This window comes from Chrysemys picta, chromosome 1 (assembly GCF_011386835.1).
Source record: "Chrysemys picta bellii isolate R12L10 chromosome 1, ASM1138683v2, whole genome shotgun sequence".
Classification (NCBI taxonomy): Eukaryota; Metazoa; Chordata; order Testudines; family Emydidae; genus Chrysemys; species Chrysemys picta.
Window position 1 is genome coordinate 320,815,017 of NC_088791.1, and position 20,788 is coordinate 320,835,804.

Genomic DNA, 20,788 nt, shown 5'->3' on the forward strand with positions numbered 1-20,788 from the left:
ATTAAAGACTGAGGCAAAGTATTTGTTTAGATATTGGGCCATGCCTAGATTATCCTTAACCTCCACTCCATCCTCAGTGTTTAGCGGTCCCACTTCTTCTTTCTTTGTTTTCTTATTATTTATATGGCTATAGAACCTTTTACTATTGGTTTTAATTCCCTTTGCAAGGTCCAACTCTACATAGCTTTTGCCCTTTCTCACTTTATCCCTACATGTTCTGACCTCAATAAGGTAGCTTTTCTTGCTGATCACTTCCATCTTCCACTCCTTGTAGGCTTTCTGCTTTTTCTTAATCACCTCTCTGAGATGCTTGCTCATCCAGCTTGGTCTACAACTCTGCCTATGAATTTTTTCCCCTTTCTTGGGATGCAGGCTTCTGATAAAAACAACAAGGAGTCTGGTGGCACCTTAAAGACTAACAGATATATTTGGGCATAAGCTTTCGTGAGTAAAAACCTCACTTCTTCTGATAGTTTCTGCAACTTTGACTTGAAGTAATTCCAGGTCTCCTCCACCTTTAGATCCCCAAGTTCTTCAGTCCAATCCACTTCCCTAACTAATTTCCTTAATTTTTTTAAGTTAGCCCTTTTGAAATCAAAAACCCTAGTCACAGATCTATTTTTGTTTATCCTTCCATTTAGTTTAAACTGAGTTAGCTCATGATCACTCGAACCAAGATTGTCCCCTACAACCATTTCTTCTATGAGGTCCTCACTACTCACCAAAACCAAATCTAAAATGGCATCCCCTCTTGTTGGTTCAGGAACTACTTGGTGAAGGAATCCATCAGCTATCGCATCTAGGAAAATTGGAGTCCTATTATTATTACTAGCTTTAATCAGGTATGGCTATTCAAGCTGCAACCATGCCCCATGATTGCAGTATAGACATACCCTATGTGTCTATATGGCTTCAGGTCCAGATTTTGAGGACAGAAGGGATTCTTTTCTTTCATTTTTCTGTCAGTTTCAGTGTTTTAACTGAGAAAATAAAGGTCTGAGTTTTCCTGTATTTATATCCTGTTCTGTTATACGTTGTCAGCAGTTGATTTAATATGTCTTAAGAGAATGACATATCTGCAGTCAGTTCTTTCATGAGTATATTTTACACAGAAATTAGGAAATTTGAGGGTAGTTTGGGGGGAAGATGATATTAGGATATTGAATATTTGGGCATTGAAATTAGGACTTTGGAAATTTTGCTATAGTAAAAGTAAAACTCTTCCCTATAAATGCACATTAGTTATTAAAGGTCAGGTCTGTCCTTAGAGGTGACTTACTCCAACTGAACTAAATAAATGTATATGCATCTAAGGCAGTGGTGGGCAACCTGCGTCCTGTGGGCCACATGCGTCCCATCAGGGTAAGCTGATTGCAGGCTGCGAGACATTTTGCGGACGTTGACCATCCGCAGGCACAGCCCCCTGCAGCTCCCAGTGGCCGCGATTCGCCGTTCCCGGCCAATGGGAGCTGCGGTTGACCACCACTGATCTAAGGCCTTGTCTACGTGTGTCATTCAAGAAACCTAAGGCAAATCAATTGAAGGTGCAAAGTTAATGCACGTTAACTGAAGTGTGTTAACCCCCATGTGGATGCTTTCATTCAGGAGAGAACTAAGGCCACTTTACTCCTGGTGAACATCCACATGGGAGTTTAATGGGCTTTAATTTATGTACATTGACTTCACACCCTCAGTTGATTTGCCTTAGCTTTCCTGATAATCCCCCACATACACATGGTCTATGACTAGTATATGTTCCTAAATGCTTAGAAATATTAATCCCTTTTGTATGTGTGTGTTTCAGCCCTTACATTGTGTAGACCCTTCCATTACAGTTTTCTAATTTCCTTCAGTATTTTTTTTTCAAATTCTAGTTTATAAACATTTGAAAACCAGAGTTAATTCTTCATTTCAAAGGGCCAAACCTTGAAGTCTTTGCTTAGGCCTTGCTTTGTTAAAGCTCCAAGAAGAGGAAAGATTGTCCGTGGTTAGGGCATTAACCTGAGCCTTGGGTTCAGTTCCTTGCTGCAGACTTCCTGTGTGACTTTGGGAGAGTTGCCTTGGTCTCTTTGTGCCTTAATTCCTCATTGAACAGTGGGGATCTACCTCACGGGTGCTGTGAGGATAAATACCATTAAAGCCTGTGAAGCACTCAGATACTATGGTAATGAGTGCTGTAGATACTTCCATGAGATTTTTGTCTACATGCAAACTGAGGAAAGGGCCACACCTTTTAGGTACCGCCTTACTTTGGGGGCAAGAGAAAAGTAGCCCGTGGCACACCCTGTACAGGGACATAATGTACACGCTGGCTGGTGTGAAGGACGGGATGTAGCTCTGCCTTCTTCCCACCCTTCCTGGCCCCCTTTGGAATGGCTAGCGCTGTCCAGCAGCATTAGAGCTGCTCGCTTCTCCATTCACCTGGCAGCACCTGTCCTTACTTGGAAAGGTGGGCAGTGCTTTTCTCCCTGGTCTCCTGGCACAGCATGCTGAGGCATGATGCCATCTGGCCCAGTGCAAGGAGCTCAAAAGATGGTCGACAGTGATTAATAATACCAGGAGTAAGGTCACTGTGTCAAAAGACAGAATCTCAGTCCAATTTGGGGTCTTGCCTGGATATTCTGTGGGAGTCAGCTATGAGAAAAATCTCTCTGTAACTGTTGACACTTGTATTGAGTGGTGCTGTAATTTTTCAAAGTACACTGAGCTGTATGTCACTCTTAGGGGGTATCCTATCCCTCTCCATCAGTGACCGACCCTACCCTCACTGCGGAAGCATTAGACCAGACCATCGCTGGATTTGACACCGTGGAGGAGCTACTCAAGCACTTTAATCCAGAGTCGTGGCAGGAAGATCTTGAAAATCTGTACACAGACACCGGACATCATTATCGAGGCAGGAGCTACCGTGACAGAAAGTCCAAAGGTAGGAGGAGACACTGTACATGTTCTTAATTCCGGTGTTTTCTGTACACTTCTCACAAATGCCCTTTGATTGCTTATCAAGTTCAGATTCAGTCACCGTTACCCATGCCGGAGTCAATGGGACTAATTGCAGAGCAAGTAATTACCCAGCACAAGTAAGGACAGAAGAATTTGAACCTTAATCATTTTCAGTCTGTTTCATTAAAGTATTTATCACCCACAAGCTGGCTTCAGCCTGTTAATATTCACAAATGAAAACACAGACACCTGAAATTATGTATGTTAAGGACAGATGGTTTTCAATTTCACTCTAAATTATTATTTTGCATGTAAGACATAGGAATCCTGAACTCTCACCCACCTTTAAACACCCTGTTTAAGGATTGTTCTGTGTTGAGTGGGAGATAATTACTTCTATCACATTGTACTTAGGGAAGCATCTGGCACAAACACCTGTATGTGCAGCTGTTTGGGGGTTTTTTAGGATGTGAACATCTGACCGATTTCCATTATGTAGACAGGGAACACTATTGTGGTTTAGTATTTTTAACTGTAATTGAACAAAGTGTGCATCTCTGGATTATGTGTCTCTTTTCCCTCCTTTGATACAATCCATCCATCAAAAGCTAAAGTAAAAGAATGTTAAATTAATGAAACGAACCAATAATATGAGGAAGCAGTAAATAGAAAGTCCAGCCATGACCTTGAAGAAATAAGCACAATGTTGCCCACTGAAATTGTACTGTGTGGTGAAGGAGGTATCTTGAGTGTCTAGCTCAGTTCTTCTAAGTGCTCATCGCTGTAGATTTTAACAGCTAATCTAATGAAATGTTTAACTCCGATTATGAATTTTCTTACATATTCAATATACATGTATTATATGTTTTGCTGAATATTTTTCTTAAATAATTAGCAAATTATGTGTCTGATTCTGCAAGCCCTTCAACCTATGGAATTCCCATTTAATTGCAGTTTGTACAAGGAAAGACATAAGTTTTCGCTGTGGGGTTTTTTTTTGGTTTTTTAAGGATCAGCACTGAATATAATAAATAATGGAGATATCCCATCTCCTAGAATTGGAAGGGACCTTGAAAGGTCATTGAATCCAGCCCCCTGCCTTCACTAGCAGGACCAAGTACTGATTTTGCCCCAGATCCCCAAGTGGCCCCCTCAAGGATTGAACTCACAACCCTGGGTTTAGCAGGCCAATGCTCAAACCACTGAGCTATCCCTCCCCCCTTCAACAGCTGAGACCTTAGTACAATTTGATCTGAAACTGGACACATATAGGCCTACATTTTCAAAAGTGACTGGTCATTATGGTTGCTTCAATTTTTGCCTGCCCAACCTTAAAGGGGCCTGATTTTAAGAAAGTGCTTAGCAACTACTATTTGAAAACTAGGCCCCTTTAAGGCACCCCAAAAATTTAAGCAATCAACACCTCTACACATTTTTGAAAATGTAGGCCACATTTCTTCTGTTTAGTTTGTATTAAATGCTGGAACCAATCTGATCACATTTGGAGGCCAGTGAAACATAATCAGCTATGTGTCTCCTATTCCCAGACTGGAGTCAGCGCTAATGGAAACGTACACAAAAGACAAAAAAGGAGCTGATTTGATTTTAATAGAGGCTGACAAGAGACCCTGATCTCTTACTGAATTTTCCATCCAGATTTCACTTGAGTCTCAGATTAAATCTGATCCCAGTGCAAATGTACTGTAGCTAAAGCAATGTGTGCTGTGTTTTATCTATTTTGATCAGATTGGCTCCAAGTACTGATACTGATCCGATCTTTCTGGTTGTCTGCAGGAAATCTGGATTAATTAGGGTTTCTCCATTGAGTACAAAGGAATTCAACTCTTTGGCCTAGCAACTGCTATGAATAAGTAAAGAGTTTGCCAATTTATTTCTTAATTCAGGATGTTTTTGTTAAAGGAATGAGTTGTGGTTTTTTTCTCCTCCTTTCTTCCAACAAAAGGATGGATTCTCTGCTACACTATACATTTCAGTCCAAAATGATTATATTAGTTATAAACTTGATGTGACACTTTCTCAGGGTGCCCAAGACTGGGTCACCATGTTACCCTCCTCTCTCCGCCCCCCAATGAGAGGGAGTCTTTCTTGTAGTAGCCAGATGTCAGCTCCCTAACACTGCCTGCCCTTCAGCCTCTCAAGCACTCTGCTCAGGGGCTCTCCCAGCCCCTGCTTGATCTACTCCAGTCCCTGAACTCCCCAGAAGCATCCCTGTCATGGGGTGAACCACTCACCATCAGACTGGCACCTCTTCCTGATACGCTAGGGATTAGCTTGAGGCCAATGCCCCCCTGTCCACGGTTTGCACACTGTCACTTTGTCTCTGCTGTCCGCCCACAGCCCCTCTCACAGCTCCAGGACCTGCAACATCCTCTGTGTGGCACAGCCCTCTGGCCATGTCACTATCTATGTTCCTCCCTTCCGGGCAAGGTTAGCTCCTCACTAGTCCTAGGCAGTCTTCCCACTCACTGCCTCAGTGCCTCTTGGCCAGTGGCTGGTAGGGAAACCTGGGCCCGCTATCTTCTCTGGGTTCCAGCCCAGGCATCCTTAGCTCAGCTATCTGGGCCTTCTCGCTCTGGCCTCACTGCTCTATTCCTAGGCTTCTTCCTACCTCTGGTTCCCCTTCTCTTCCTGGCCTACCAGTTCCCAAAGCCTCTTCCCAGGAAGTAACTGCAGTCTGCAGTCTCCACTCACTCCTCCCTTTCTCCTGGGAGCATCTGCTGTCTCCCTGCAGCCCTTTCGCCTTTCATCTGCTGGGCTTTATAGGCCCCACCTATTTCTGCCCAACTGGGCTTCCTTAACCAGCTGCCTAATGAGTTAATTGGCCCATATGGCCTGCATTAAACCCTGCAGGGTAAGTGTGGGATAGTCACCCCCTATAGTATCTAGCCCCTGTCACTAGACACACACAGAAATTACCAGGTAAGCTGTCTCCAAAGAGACAGTATATGCAGCTTGACTGGTACAACTCAGGATCAGGTTATTCATAACAACACAGCACTATAATCTACTTATAGCAAAAACAAAAATAAGGTTATTAATAAAGGTTGAGATTTAAGAGAGTGAGTAAGGATAAGAAGTGGAAACAGAACTGGTTACACATATAAAATAAAACATAATTATTACACTTATTAATAAATCTACACTTATTAATATTCCTATTTTATAAAGTAGATTTTCGCCCAAGGATTCAGTCTTCGACAGAGCTGCTGGTTTTCAGTCAAAATCAGGATCCAAGTTTTCATGAATATCCCCATGCTTTACAAGGGTTTTCCTCAGGAAATGGATGACAAATGTCTTTTTGTTTCTCCTTATATTTTCCAAAAATCATTGGTTTGACACCCAAAGGATGACCCCTAAGGTGCTGGTTCCCCTACTCCTGTGTTTCCGTATACAAACAGACTTCCATTGTGTTGACTTACTACAATGCTTAATTTGCATGTTACAGAGAGATATACGTATCATCTCCTATGTGGAAGAAATCTGTTTGTCTGGTTAAGTTTTAACATACAAGTTTAATACATTTAATAATTATACACAGCTTCCTAAATTTCATCTGTATGTACATCTCGCAAAGATTATGGTGATCAATGTGATATAAGCTTTTAATAGCTCCCTTACTCCATTGGTTTTTTATTTATTTATTTATTTATTATAAATACCGTGAAAGCAACATGTTGGGGTGTAATGAGTTTGTCCGGCGTGATCAGCGTTGCTGTTACACAACAGTGAACTCTTTGCCAGTTTGCATTGAGGGGTTCTTAGGGTCACACCAGGGCTAATAAGAAATGCTCATACTTAAAATGTGACAGGAATACAGCCACGTTACATGTTGAAATCCGATTAGAGAATGGCTTCAAATAAAATCCTTTAAATTAGGAATACATTAGGGCTTCCAAACAAAGGCTCTGTGGAACACTAAGGAATATTTATAGGCATTGTAGTAACCTTGCAGCTGAAAGAACAATAGATTATATCACCATTTACATGCTTTCTCGGCTTCCAGGTTGAGTTTTATCCTTTGTTCTTGTTTAAAACTGCCCTGAGGCAGATTAGCACAATTTGATATAATCCCTGTGTATCTCTCACAGCATTTTCAGGACATGTCACGTAAATTATATAAATAAATTGCTAATGACTTCACTGTTATCCTACCCCCTGTGCATACCAAATGGTTCCAGGGAATTGAGTTCAGTGCAGTGTTGCTAGATTTTCAGTCCTAATAACATGACCCACATGGTAAACGACACTTTAAATATAATATTTTTAGAGTTGGCAATCAATACAGATTGAAAGAAGTACAATACAGAGAAGAACTAATACAAATACTGCAATTCCTGCAATGACCTTTTAAAGGTTGGGACTACCCTGATTAAATTTATATATCTGACAAATGCAATCCATACACAAAATCTGATCTCACAGCACTCTTTATTTATTTATACTATTTATGTGAGATATCGGTATCAGGTGTATATCTCTAAAAATTGCATTCATTGTTTGAAATTTCATGCTGTGTATATGTACTGCCATTTATAGTTCACTACTCATACAGAAGTTTATTACATAATCTCAATGAAATCAAATTCTGGGGAAATATTTTAGGTTTAGTATTTGCATTTTCAAAATCCATAAGTCATGCCCCAGGTAAAAACTCTATACAAATATCATGGCACTTCCTCTGCAAAGAAATATAACAAGTAAATATTAGAAACAATCTTTGCTGTGTTTTTCAAAAAAAGGTGAAAGGTTTGATAGTCAGATCTATATCTTAGAACAGGAAACTTGAAGCATATGAATATCCAACCTTAAAGTTACCCTAAGTGATTATGAAGAGATGGTTGTACCATATAGAGTAGATCAGTAGCAAAATAATTTTCTGTATATTTGCAATAATATTTTACGGTTGGCCTCAATGTCATAATAATTTGGCCATTTTTAATAGACAGGTTCCTAGAATGGGTATCACAACTATCACATTATTTCATAATTACTTTAGTACTGTAGTAGTGGATGTAAAAAGAGAAGTGCCATCCTGTGCAAAGGAGGGGGTACTTCTAGACAAAGCATGTGTTCTCTATCATTACACAGCACTGAACTTCTGTCACTTAATCTCTTGTCTATATCTTTATTTTTAAAAAATTCTTATTAACTATTATGTATATATGAAAATTGCTTCAGAAGTGAAAAAAAACTTTACAGCAAAGGTATTAACTTTGAATTGGCCTTATATACAAAGATCTAGGAAGAAGGCAGGCATAAGCTATTTCTCAAAACAAAAGTAGATGCAAAAGTCTAGGGAAGATGTGTAGAGAAAGGGTTCAGTTTTAAAAAGAAATTCTAGTTCACAAATAATCTCACAGCATATGAAAAGATGGGAGTTGCCTTACCAAGTGGAGAGTCAGTGCTAATGAGCCAATTCAATTAAGGTAGAAGTGGGCTATTCTCAACAGTTGACAGTCCAGGGAGATTCAAGTATTATCCTACTGGTGTGGCTCATGTGGTTAGGTCCTATGATGGTGTCCCTTGAATATATATGTGGATAGAGTTGGTACCGGGGTTTGTTGCAGGATTTGGTTCCTGGGTTAGTGTTTTTGTTGTGTGTAGTTGCAAATACTCATCAACCACACCATCAGAGGCTCGTTCACCTGCACATCTACCAATGTGATATATGCCATCATGTGCCAGCAATGCCCCTCTGCCATGTACATTGGCCAAACCAGACAGTCTCTACGCAAAAGAATTAATGGACACAAATCTGACATCAGGAATTATAACATTCAAAAACCAGTAGAAGAACACTTCAGTGTCTCTGGACACTCAATAACAGACTTAAAAGAGGCAATTCTTCAACAAAAAACTCCAAAAACAGACTCCAGCGAGAAACTGCAGAACTGGAATTAATTTGCAAACTGGACACCATCAAATTAGGCCTGAATAAAGACTGGGACTGGATGGGTCAGTACAAAAACTAATTTCCCCCTGCTGATACTCACACCTTCTTGCAACTGTTTGAAATGGGCCACCTTGTTTACACTGGCCTCATTAGCACTACAAAAGTGATTCCCACCCCTTCTTGTCGACTGTTGAGCATAGCCCACTTCCACCTTAATTGAATTAGCTCATTAGCACTGACCCCTCATTTGTAAGGCAACTCCCATCTTTTCATATGCTGTGTATTTATACCTCCCTACTGTATGTTCCACTCCTTGCATCTGATGAAGTGGGCTCTAGACCATGAAAGCTTATGCCCAAATAAATTTGTTAGGCTCTAAAATGCCACAAGGCCTCCTCGTTGTTTTTGCTGATACAGACTAACACAGCTACCACTCTGAAATAATCTCAGTAAACAAGAACATACATTCTGGCACTGAAGGACGCTGCACAGGCCTGAGCCCCCACACTTTCACTCTTTGCTTATTTTATTTTGGGACAATCATATGCAAAAAGCCTTCGGCTATCAGAAGAAATTAATCAGGTGGGATATTCCTGAGATAACATCTGTCTACAGTGACAGCTTTACAAGTTACATAAATAAACAAACCAGGCTCTGCTCTAAAGGGGGGAAAGAGAAAGAAGCACAGGGACCACAAGTCTGGATGGAACTTTCCCAACTTGTATGAAGTAATGGCCAAATGAATATATCAATTCCCGAAATTGTGGCAGTTCACTGTGCACATAACCACAGCTTCTATTTAACATTAATTAAAATTATTTAGCAAGAAATTAAACAAAATGTGAACTGAAGAATTTCATTTCTCAGGGGTTTGCAAACAGTCGCCAATAAATTACCGCAAACATCCATGTACTCTTCCTTGAAAGGTTCTGGGATAGTCGCCAGCAAGTTACAGTGCATCAGACATTAAATACAAACAGCACAAATTCAAAATGCCTCTGCTTTAATGGCAAATATGTATACTCTAAGTTCATGACATACCATCTCAAATTACTGCTAATTATCTAAATGCACTCATTCTACTGTAAGCCCTGAACAAACAGAATACCCCTCCCACCCTTAGTCAGGAATTACTTTAGCTATACTTTGCATATTTCATAATATAACTCAGACCCAGTGATTATGCATCCTCTTCCCCACTGTTGCAAATGGGATATATCCTGTCATAGGTGCCAACTCCATGGGTGCTGCGGGGCTGGAGCACCAACAGGAAAAAAAAAAGTGGGTGCTCAGCACCCACTGCTCACAGCTGTTCAGGCGGCTACCACCAATCAGCTGTTTGGTGGCTGGGAGGGAGGCATTTAGGGGAAGACGGAGAGCAAAGAGCGGCGGTCGGGCGGGGCCTCGGGGGTAGGGTTAGAGCAGGGTAGGAAGAGGCGAGCGATGTCGGAGCCTTGGGGGAGGGGGCGGAGTGGGGCAGGAAGAGGTGAAGTGAGGATGGGACCTCAGAGGAAGGGGTGAAGTGGGAGCAGGAAGAGGCGGAGTTTGGGCAGGGCCTTGGGGTGGAGCAACCCCGGGGAAAAACTCAGTGCCTATGTTTCCTGTTACTGTATGTGAAGTTACTGGGGACACTTAGAGCAAACGGCACTGCAACAGAAAGCTTTTCTTGTGAACCTTGTTAAAGGCTGGTGAAGCCTGTGAAGTCATATTTACCACTGGTGTCAGAGCTGCACCCATTTTCAACAGCGATGGTTTGGGCTTGTTCGTACTACTTGACCCACTCCCTTTACATAATTGGTGTCCCAGCTTTTAATAGGAACATGTATTGTGAACCTTTGTTCCCATGGACAGTTATAATCCCACTGAAATCTCTGCCCTCTCCATCTTAAATAGTAGTTGTTGTATGAGAGAGTTTTATCTGGGAACTGTAAGTAAAGTGGAAATCCAAATGCAGCATCCTTTTCTTCCAGTTGCCACTAAGAAAGATTTGATAAATCTTAAAGTTCTCAAATATATTGAATATGTCACTGGATTAAAAATGTCAAAGAAAATATCTGTTACTATTAGACATTTATTGAGGATTTACAACTGTGGGCCAGCTCCTTAGTTGGGGTAAAACAGAATAACTTCATTGAGACCAATGGAATTATGTCAGTTTACACCAATGGACGATTTGGCTCTGTTAAGTAAATATGGGGTTGAATCCTCAGCAACTTAGAGTAGCTTCTGTGCTGTTGAAAATTGCAGTGGCTTATTGTGCCTCACATACACACCTGTGGGCTAAATTCACAAAGGGAGTTAGGTTCCTAAATCCCAGAATCAGGCAGCAGTGGTTTTCACAAAACCATGCACTCGGCTGCCGCTGAGCCCTGTATGTGCCTAAACTCAATCAGTGCCTAAGTTATTGCAGTGAAAATTCCCTGGCTGCCTCCGAGCATGCACAGTGCTGCTTCACTCTAGGTATCTAGAGATCTAAGCCACAGAGTGATTCACAAACTGGGGAAGATAGGTGTTCTTCTACCTAACTCACCTGTGGGGCCAGATCCATTAGCTGTGCTCGGGGGGAGGGGGACCTTCCTCATAACTGTGGTTCAGGTATTCACCTGGAATGTGGGAGACCCCCAGTTCCTTCCTCCAACTGAGGGGGAGAAGGGATTTGAACAGCAATCTACCACCGTTCAGTTGAATGCCCCCAGCCACTGGGCTATCGGATATTGTGATGTGGGGGCTCCCTCAGTCTCTCCTGTTGAAGCTGTTCTGCTTTGTGGGGTTTTGGGGCCAGAGAGAGAGAGCACATATGTACGAGAATGACTTTATAATTGGTGGTTAGAGCATCCGCAGGCTGTGGGAGAGCCAGGATCCAGTCCTCCTGCTCTAGTAACTCTATAATTATTTATCCACAGGAGAGACTGAGGTAGCCCCACATCAGAATATCTATAGATCAGTGGTTAGGGCACTCACCTGAGAGGTGGCAGATCCCTGGTCAAATCCCTTATTCCTGTCAGGTGGAGAGACTTTACTTGAACTGCCGGGGGTCTCCCACATTCTAAGTGAGTGCCCTAACCACTGGATTAAGAGTTATCAGGAGGTGGTGGCAGCAGTGGCAAGAAATTCCCTAGGTGCCGGACTTCAGCGGAGGATTCACAGCTGAATTCCCTGACAGGCTTTAGGACACATACCAAAAATTGCAAAAATTCTGTAAGTTCAGTTTTGAAGCCATTTGCAGCCCGTCTGAAGAACCTTTTAGTTCCAGTTTTAAATTAAGGACCTCAGTGGTTTCAATCCCTTGATAAGGAAAGCATCAGGATTTCACACCAAGACTCAGTTACCTTTTAGTCACAGCAGTGAAATGATGCATGAAGCTGTCTGTACTGTAAGATCTCATTGTTATATGAATGAGGAAATGAACTGGCTCCAAAAAGTAAAACAATTCTGAGACCGAAGAAAAGCTCAAATCTGGACTTTCTGGAGAGGGAGTTCTTTAGAGAACTTCCTTTTGTTAATGATTTACAAATGGTGTTTTAAAGTCACTTAAGCAGTGGGAGTAGTTCTTGTGTATCTCGGTGGTAGGATCAGAATGTGGCTTTTCTGTTAAGAGCATGTATGTTGCCTGCTTAGTTTGTCCCACCTTGCTAGGGCAGAATCCAAAATGAACTTCAGTATTATTTCTAGGTGACATTTGTAGTGGATGACCCGTGCGCTTCTTAATCCCTTTATATCTGGACCATGCTTACAAAAGTATGAGATTCAGAGGTGTTGAACATTTGCAATGCCAAATGAAATCAGTGGAATCAGTAGGTGCTTAGCACTATGGAAAAATCTAGATGCGGATCCAAAACGTCTTTATGCATGCATCTTGGAATATTCCTCATATTTTTCCCCGGTGGCTAATGCTAGAAAAATATACATACCAAAAATGTATTATTTCATTAATTGATTTAGAGTTCTTTATAAATTTATCCATCCCAGGGGTGAAAGTAAAATTGAAAACTTAGTGGTATGGGGGCCGTCTCTGCACCCCCACCGCCCCCCTCTCTGGAAGGGGCGGGGCCTCGGGCGGAAGGGGCAGGGCTGGGGGGTCAGAATCCCCCAGCCAGCCCTTCCAGGCTGCCTGGCCCGCGCCACCCGGGGCTCCAGTCACGATTTAAAGGGCCCGGGGCTCCGGCTGCTGCTGCCGCTACCGCAGCAGTGGCCAGAGCCCTGGGCCCTTTTAAATTACCAGCCCCGGGGCAGCTGCTCCTTTTGATGCCCCCCTTTTGGCAGCCTAGGGGGGCAAAAGGGGAAGCAACGATAAAGCACTGCCGTGGCAGCGCTTTAAGCAGGGTCTTTGCCACAGCAGCGCTTAAGGACCCTGCTTAAAGCACTGCTGCGGCAGCTCTCCCCCGTCGGCGGCTCTGCCACTAGAGACCCGGCAGGGCCGCCGACAAGGGGCGCAAAAGCGGCAGCGACGTTAAAGAAAGGCGGTAGGGGCTGGTACCGGCGGCCGCTTTTTACCGGTTCGCCATACCGGCCCACACCGCCTTACTTTCACCCCTGATCCATCCCAAGCTGTGGGGAGATGGTTTTGCTATAAATAACCAGTCCTATCACTTTGCATCATTGTCATTAAACTACAACCCCTCTGAAATACCCAAGAACGCAACTATTCCACTACACCCTCCCATTAACTCAGCACTATCTCCCCTTTCTCTCCATGGTCCCTGGCTCAGAAAAAAACTGAGAGAAAAGGCCTTGTAAAGTTTTAAAGGACACCAAATTAAGGCTGTGGCAGGTCAGTGGGCGAAGTACACTCCAGAATTGAAGACCCTTTATGGAGAATGCCGTAACCTTTAAACCAGGGGGCTTAAGCCCTTTGGCTAGTTGTGGCTGCCACGATGTGACTCGTGTAATATGCTGTCACCCTTAATAAGTGGGCAGCCTCATTCTCCATCAGCTGCAGTCTGAATGTTAAGACATAATCCCATGATGAACTCATTACACTAATAATCCAGACTAGCTCAATGTAGCCCCGCAGCAGTGGCACATGCTGTGCCCCAGGAGAGATTTGCCCAAGATAGAGGAAAGTTGGTGTCTGTACTGCCACATTCCCTGTGAGCTCCACCAGAGGTGAGTGCCTTTAAAGGATAGATGCTCTACGGGTGAAGGCCAAATGGGTTTTGCAGGGAGTCAGCTCATTCTCTGGGTGCCCCGTCCCCTGCCAGCTTATTCTCTTTTAGAACTGTGATGGCCAGCTGGGTGTACCCTGTTAGAGTGGGGGATATAGGTGCAGTGCGCTGCAGCAAGCCCTCTCTAAGTGAATGACCCGTCGCTGGCAGCCCTGTGACCTGCATTATGTCAGCAGATGCCCCTGAAGCCCAGCGCTGAATCAAGCATTGAGTATTTTATTCTAAATTCATCTACAGATATCCCGTTCACAAATGCCACCCTAATGTCTTAAGCTAGCATTAAATAATCCATGCAAGACTGTTTCCCTCCTTAAACACCTCTACCCCAATATAATGCGACCCGATATGACACGAATTCGGATATAACACGGTAAAGCAGTGCTCTGGGGGGGCGGGGCTGCGCACTCCGGCGGATCAAAGCAAGTTCGATATAACGCAGTTTCACCTATAACACGGTAAGATTTTTTGGCTCCCAAGGACAGCGTTATATCGAGGTAGAGGTGTATTTTAAGAATTTAGATTCCAGCACTATAGAGATATTCTAACACACGAGTTGGATAGCATGGGTAGGCACCATACAACACCTTTCCACACCTTCCCCATTCCACACCTTCATTGCAGCTCATCTATCCAGCCCATTCCAACCCTAGACTACTTGTTCCAGAATTCTCCACCTTGGATTGATGTGGTACAGTATATTAATGCATTAGGACTTCCCCTCCGGAGATACCACTGATCATGACTATAGAATCTGCACCATCTCCATTTGGTCAGTTTTTCTGATTGCCAATTGGTTAAAGTCATGGTGAACAAACTAAGTTTTGCTTTATCTTTAAACAAAGCGGAGTGTGGAAAGTGCTGATGGGAATGATGGGAGCTGGAGGCAGAGGGAACATTCTTCCCTGTGAAAAAAATTAGCCTGTGGGAACAAGAGTGAGAGGGAGTGCATTTGAAGAGTGACAACAGAGAACAAAATATAATCTGTTGAAACAAAGAAATCAATATTTTTTTATTCTTCCGAGAACTAGCTATGTGCATTTGGAGTGTATTTTCCTCTCAATGCATGCGTGTACTGGTAACTCCCATTGATTTTGTGCTTCTCTCAAGAGGAAGCTATGTACCTTCTTTGTAGGGATACTAGCTCTCTTGAGAGAACAGCTGAGCTTTCATGGTGAGATGATTTTCATGGTATCACAACATGTCCAAAATCCTGATTTATCTGCTGACTTTCCCCCAACTGGGTTAACACATTGCATGAAAAATGAACTAGACTTGAGTGTGTCCACTGGTGCTAATGTCATTTACATAACCACCGTGCATATGTATCTCAGATAAATAAATATTTCAAAGCCACAATTTAAAGGTGCATATTATTTACCAATCACTACTTCCTCTGCAGATTGTGTAAATCAGTGTCAATGCAGTGGCTTGGTGGCTTCTCCAGTGCAAATTGTGACTCGTTCTCAAGCTATAGATTTTACATTTTATCAATTAGAAATTAATTTAGAATGCATTTTAATGTGTCTCTTCCTACCAGTTACAATTTTCAGTTCAGAGAATGAACTCTTGCTTGACATGGGGAAGCTGCAGAATTGCATTAGTCAGCTCCCTCCATCTATCGATGTATTATTCAAATTTTCATCAACAAATTCAGGGGCAGAATCCAACAGAAAAGATGAAAAGCTAAAAAAAGAACTTCCAAAACTAAAATAGGTGATTTTTAGTCCTCTTTTTTTTTTAATTATAAAATTGGCTTTAGGGAATTTTTATAACATTGTATGTAGGGATTTTATAACCATGAATTATAATTATTCTTCAAACCACTGTTGACTGTATTTTTACATCAGATGACTCACCACAATGGAAAACCTGTGCATGGAAATTTCAGTGAAATAAGAGTATTTGACAACTTTTTAAATTATATTTAGACTTTGATATTCTATTATTTAATGGTATTACAGTAGCAACAATAGGTCCTAACTCAAATTGTGGCTGCATTGTGCTAAGTGCTGAATAAACACATAATAAGCGACAATCTCTGTCTCAGAGCATTTACATCTAAAGAGACAAGACAAATGGTGGGAGAGGAAGCAGAGGCACAGAGAGGTGAAGAGACTTTTCCCAAGTCATACAGCAGGGAATGGAACCCAGTCTCCTGAGTTCCATCCCATTGCTTTACCCACTATGACCCTGATCCAGCATCATTAAAGTCAATGGGGGTTTTGCCGTGGACTTGAGTGGAACAGAATCAGGGCCAAGATGACCTTGTGCAATCACATAAAAACTGGGTTCCTGATATTTACCTTTAAAGAAGTCACATTGACACTTAATTTATTTTCTGAATGATGCTGCCGGAGCACAACCCTTTGTTGTGACTTCCCATGCAAGAGAGCAATTCACTCTAAGACACTTCCCACTCAACCTTACAAAGACCACTTTTGCTTTGCAGTTGACCTGGACAGATTGAATGATGATGTGAAACGTTACAGCTGCACTCCAAGAAACTACTCTGTCAATTTAAGGGAGGAACTGAAGCTGACAAATGTAGTTTTCTTTCCCCGCTGCTTCCTGGTCCAGCGCTGTGGCGGGAATTGTGGCTGTGGAACAGTGAACTGGAGATCCTGCATGTGCACGGCAGGGAAAACAGTGAAAAAATATCATGAGGTATTTCATTCTTATGTTTCTTCTTTGTGATTCCTCTGTGGGTTCCATGCTAAAGCAGACTTGGAAATACTATTCCCAGAGCTGTGTGTGCTGCCCTCAGTGATTATGTTGGTGCTTCTATAGCGTTAAAGATCGGCAAACTCCTCTGAAGGCATTTAAAACTGCATGTGAGATACAATAAGGCTCGCCATTTGGGGGCAGCGTGTTTGGTGAAACATACACTGAAATTGGCACTTGCACACGATGGCAATGAGTGCATTATTAATGCCTAGATGGGCAGAAAAATAAATAGGAGTTTTCTAAGTTCTACCTAAGTCACTAGGGAACATGGCTAAGAAACATACCTTATTCCATAGACGAGAGCAAGGATCAGTGACACAGCCCAGGCAGAGATGTACTAATATAAGTGCAAGGAATGGCAAGGCATTATATATATATTTAACACATATTAATAGCCTCTTATTCGAAGATGCTGAGCCCCCTCAGTCCCCAGTAAAGTGAGTTGGAGCTAGAGATGTTCAGCAACTCTGAGAATCAGGCTGTAAATGTTTGTCAAACATATATAGACACAATCGAAGATTATCGCATGTATATATGTCTAATACAATATACAGCACCCACGCTGAGGGGTAATGTACTATAGTGTAGAACAGCCTCCCCTGTATTCACTTGGGCCTTGTCTATGTTAAAAGGTGCCCCAGTTCTGTTAGCACACCAAAGACTATTAGAAACTGAATTCAGCTAAAATGATAGAAGCTAAGTTTAAATTGATTTTAAGCTTCCATAAAGGGCTTTGCTTTTAAAAACTATTTTAGTTAAACTGCTGTAACATTTAACATAGGTAAAGCCTTAGGCTTTCTTAGACCTACACATACCAATTCTATTGCTGTGCAAGGGAGCCTAATTTGGTATAAATTTTATGCTAAGGGTTTCAAAGACCGCATAAGAAGATGTAAATTTCGGTAGGGTTGCAGCTGCCCTTTCTTACACCTTCCTGTTAATTACTTTTCTTGCTGCATTCCTCTGTGTGGCCCCCTTGCTGTGTGAATTGTGAATTACACCAGCTTAGACTCAGTGAACCATATTTAGAAGTGGTGATTAAGCAGGGTTGGGGAGGTGAGATACATGTTGGAAAGTGAGTGGGACTCTATGTAAGTCTAAGGAAATCTAGAAAAAGCCCCAGGAGGCTCTGGATCTACCCGGGCTCCATGCAGATGAACAAGCCCACTCTCCTAGATCAGATTGCAAGATGAGGGCCTAAAATGGTGTGACATAGCTACTGAGAGGGCTAGAAGAAGGTGTATGTTATACCAGTGCAAACTCCTTCTAGGCTCATTGGGACTTTCTAGTCTAGGGAGGGGGGCTGCTTTTCTCACAGCATAATTCTGTCTAACTGCTTTTCACCTTGCCATGCTTGCCTCACTTAAGACCACAACTGGATAGGACAAACTAAGCACCTTTGACTCCACTGCAGGACTCTTTTTGTCCTATCTTTTTCCCACTCAGCAATTTTGTGCGAGGGCAGCATTTGTCCCATAAGAACAAAACTCACCATATTCATTTTTAATTAATTTCAATCACAAGCGGGAGAAGAGGGGGGTAAAAATCAACAAGGAAAGAACACTTTATATTCAAGTTTCCAAGAGAGTATTTACAGCAACAGAGAGTGAAAAATAGCATTGAAAGTTATTGCCCATTGAAACAACCCAAAATATGAGGCCGTGTGCCATGTTGAGTTCATGCCAGACACCACACTCGCCTGTAAGAGTTTATTTTCCTACTTTGTTTAAGTCGCAAATGAAAAGGAATTTGATGGACTCTTAATCTGGAGAGGGTGCTTGCTCACATCACAAAACCACTAGCTCAGGAGAGGCTGAGGGCTGGAATACCAGGAGGTTGTTGGAGGTCAAGACCTAGATGCGTAGGCAGAGTTTGTGGGAAAGCAGGCACTGTATCTTGCTGTAGTCAGCACCGTTACTCACTTTCCTAGGCACAAGGTCTTTCCACAAATTTATTGCAAACTAGAGTTGGCTTCAATTCAGCTGCTATAAAGAGCTGGAGCCTAGTTAAAATTGTACCATTTTTTTAAGAAAGATACATGGGATGACCCTGGTATAATTACAGACCAGAGAACCTTATATCAAGGCTGGGTAAATTAATTGAAAAAATAATTTGGATAAAATAATTGCAAAAAATGTCTACTAGATGAATATGAGCTGATAAAAAGAAGCAAGTATGGCTTATATAAAAATATGTATATGCTATCACAGCTTTGTATAACAGTTTAGAGAGAATTTTAAAAGATATGCTCCTTCCTCCTAAGAGTTTACAATCTACAAGACACGGTCTGTCATGGATTAGAAACTGGTTAAGAGATAGACAGCAAAAAGTAGGAATAAATGGGCAATTTTCAACATAGAAGGAGGCTAACTTTCAGGTTTCCCGAGCTTTCAGACTGGGTATTATTTAATATATTTATTATTGATCTGGAAATAGGTGAACTGTGAGGTGGCACAATATGCAGATAATACAAAATTATTTAAGTGAGTCAAGATTAGAGAAGGCTGTGAGGAATTTCAGAGGTACCTAACATAATGGCTGATGAAATGTAGTGTAAACAAATGCCAGGCAGTGCATGTTAGAAGGAACATTGTGTCACAATGCCGGAAAAAAGATTGAAGGCCAAATTCTGACCTGACATGCAACTCCATGCACAGCATGAAAGTCAGAGGAGAATTTGGCCCCAGGTATCATTGTGAAGAGCTTAACGAAAACACTTTCTCAATACATTGGTAGTGAAATAAGCAAATAGTACATTACACTGTATGAATAGAAAATGATAGAGAAAAACACAGAAAATGTTTAACATGCCATTAAATAAATGTGTGGTTCACCCTCCTCTGGAGTACTGCATTCAGTTTTGATCATTAAGTCTGAGAAGAATATGGCAGAAGTAGAAAAGGTCTAGAGAAGGGCAACAAATGGAAAACTTCTGTATGAGGAGAGATTGAAAGGCTTAGAACTGTTTAGAGAGGAGACAAATAAGAGAGGATATGGTAGACGTATATAAAATGAATGAATGGTACAAAGAAGGAATATAAGGCCCCTCTGATTTTACCTTCTTTCCTTAACAAAAGAACAAGGGGAGACTCAATGAAGAGAAAGGCAAAACATTTAAAAATATAAATGACAAAAATGATTTTTTTGTGCAACAACCTTTTAAAAACTACCCCAAAATATTATTGTAGCAGATGGCGTAGAAAGATTCAGTGCGGATTAGACACACAAATACGAACTTCAGTCACATCAACTTCAGAACATAAGACAACTATGGACAGCAGTTAGGAAAAAACTTCCCCCATAAACATGCTATTGAATAATCGTTCATCACTGGGCATTTTGGTACTGTTGTGATGGAATATTAGCCTAATAAAATAATGGAGAGGCAAGGTGAGTGAGATAATATCTTTTATTAGACCAACTTCTGTTTGTGAAAGAAACAAGCTTTCGAGCTACACAGAGCTCTTCTTCAGGTCCTGGGACCAACACAGCTACTATAATATTGCAGATAACACTGGTCTACAATTTTTGAGAAGTCGTCTGCTTCAGAGATAAAATGTGCTATTTATTATGTATTTTGATGTGCTGAATTCAAATATGACAATTAAAACAACTGATTGGCTACTGTTTCTAAGATAGTTAAGTTTTTACATTTTATGTTTATGTATATTGTGTAGATAGTAGAGTTTTAATCATAAATTGTAAACCTAGGTCTTTTCATGTGTTTATGGTTGCTTTACATGATAATATTTCACCTGTCCTGTTTATGTAACACTTTAAAAATCAGCAAAAGGATTATATAAATAAAAAAATTTATTAAACAAAAGGCAAAAAACTATTATGTACATAGTTTAGTCCTATTCAGTGTCTACTCGGCACTTCTTGGCTTGTCTCTTGTATTCATTAAATGGAGCATCTCTTGTCACTGTCCAGCAATAGTCTGCAAGCATTGATGGGCTCCATTTGCCCTGATAGCGTTTCTCCATTGTTGCAATGTCCTGGTGAAATCGCTCGCCGTGCTCGTTGCTCACTGCTCTGCAGT

At 41.6% G+C, this 20,788-nt stretch overlaps 1 protein-coding gene across 4 annotated transcripts in view; it reads left to right on the forward strand.

Annotated features, from left to right (window-relative positions):
• Nucleotides 1-20,788, forward strand: part of PDGFD (platelet derived growth factor D) — a 174,580-nt gene that overhangs the window by 137,765 nt on the left and 16,027 nt on the right. For all 4 annotated transcript variants that reach the window (XM_005308450.5, XM_008173911.4, XM_065581523.1 and 1 more), the window contains 2 exons: nt 2,725-2,926; nt 16,472-16,686. In XM_005308450.5, coding sequence (XP_005308507.2) covers nt 2,725-2,926; nt 16,472-16,686 — 417 coding nt within the window. The remainder of the gene's footprint in view (nt 1-2,724; nt 2,927-16,471; nt 16,687-20,788) is intronic.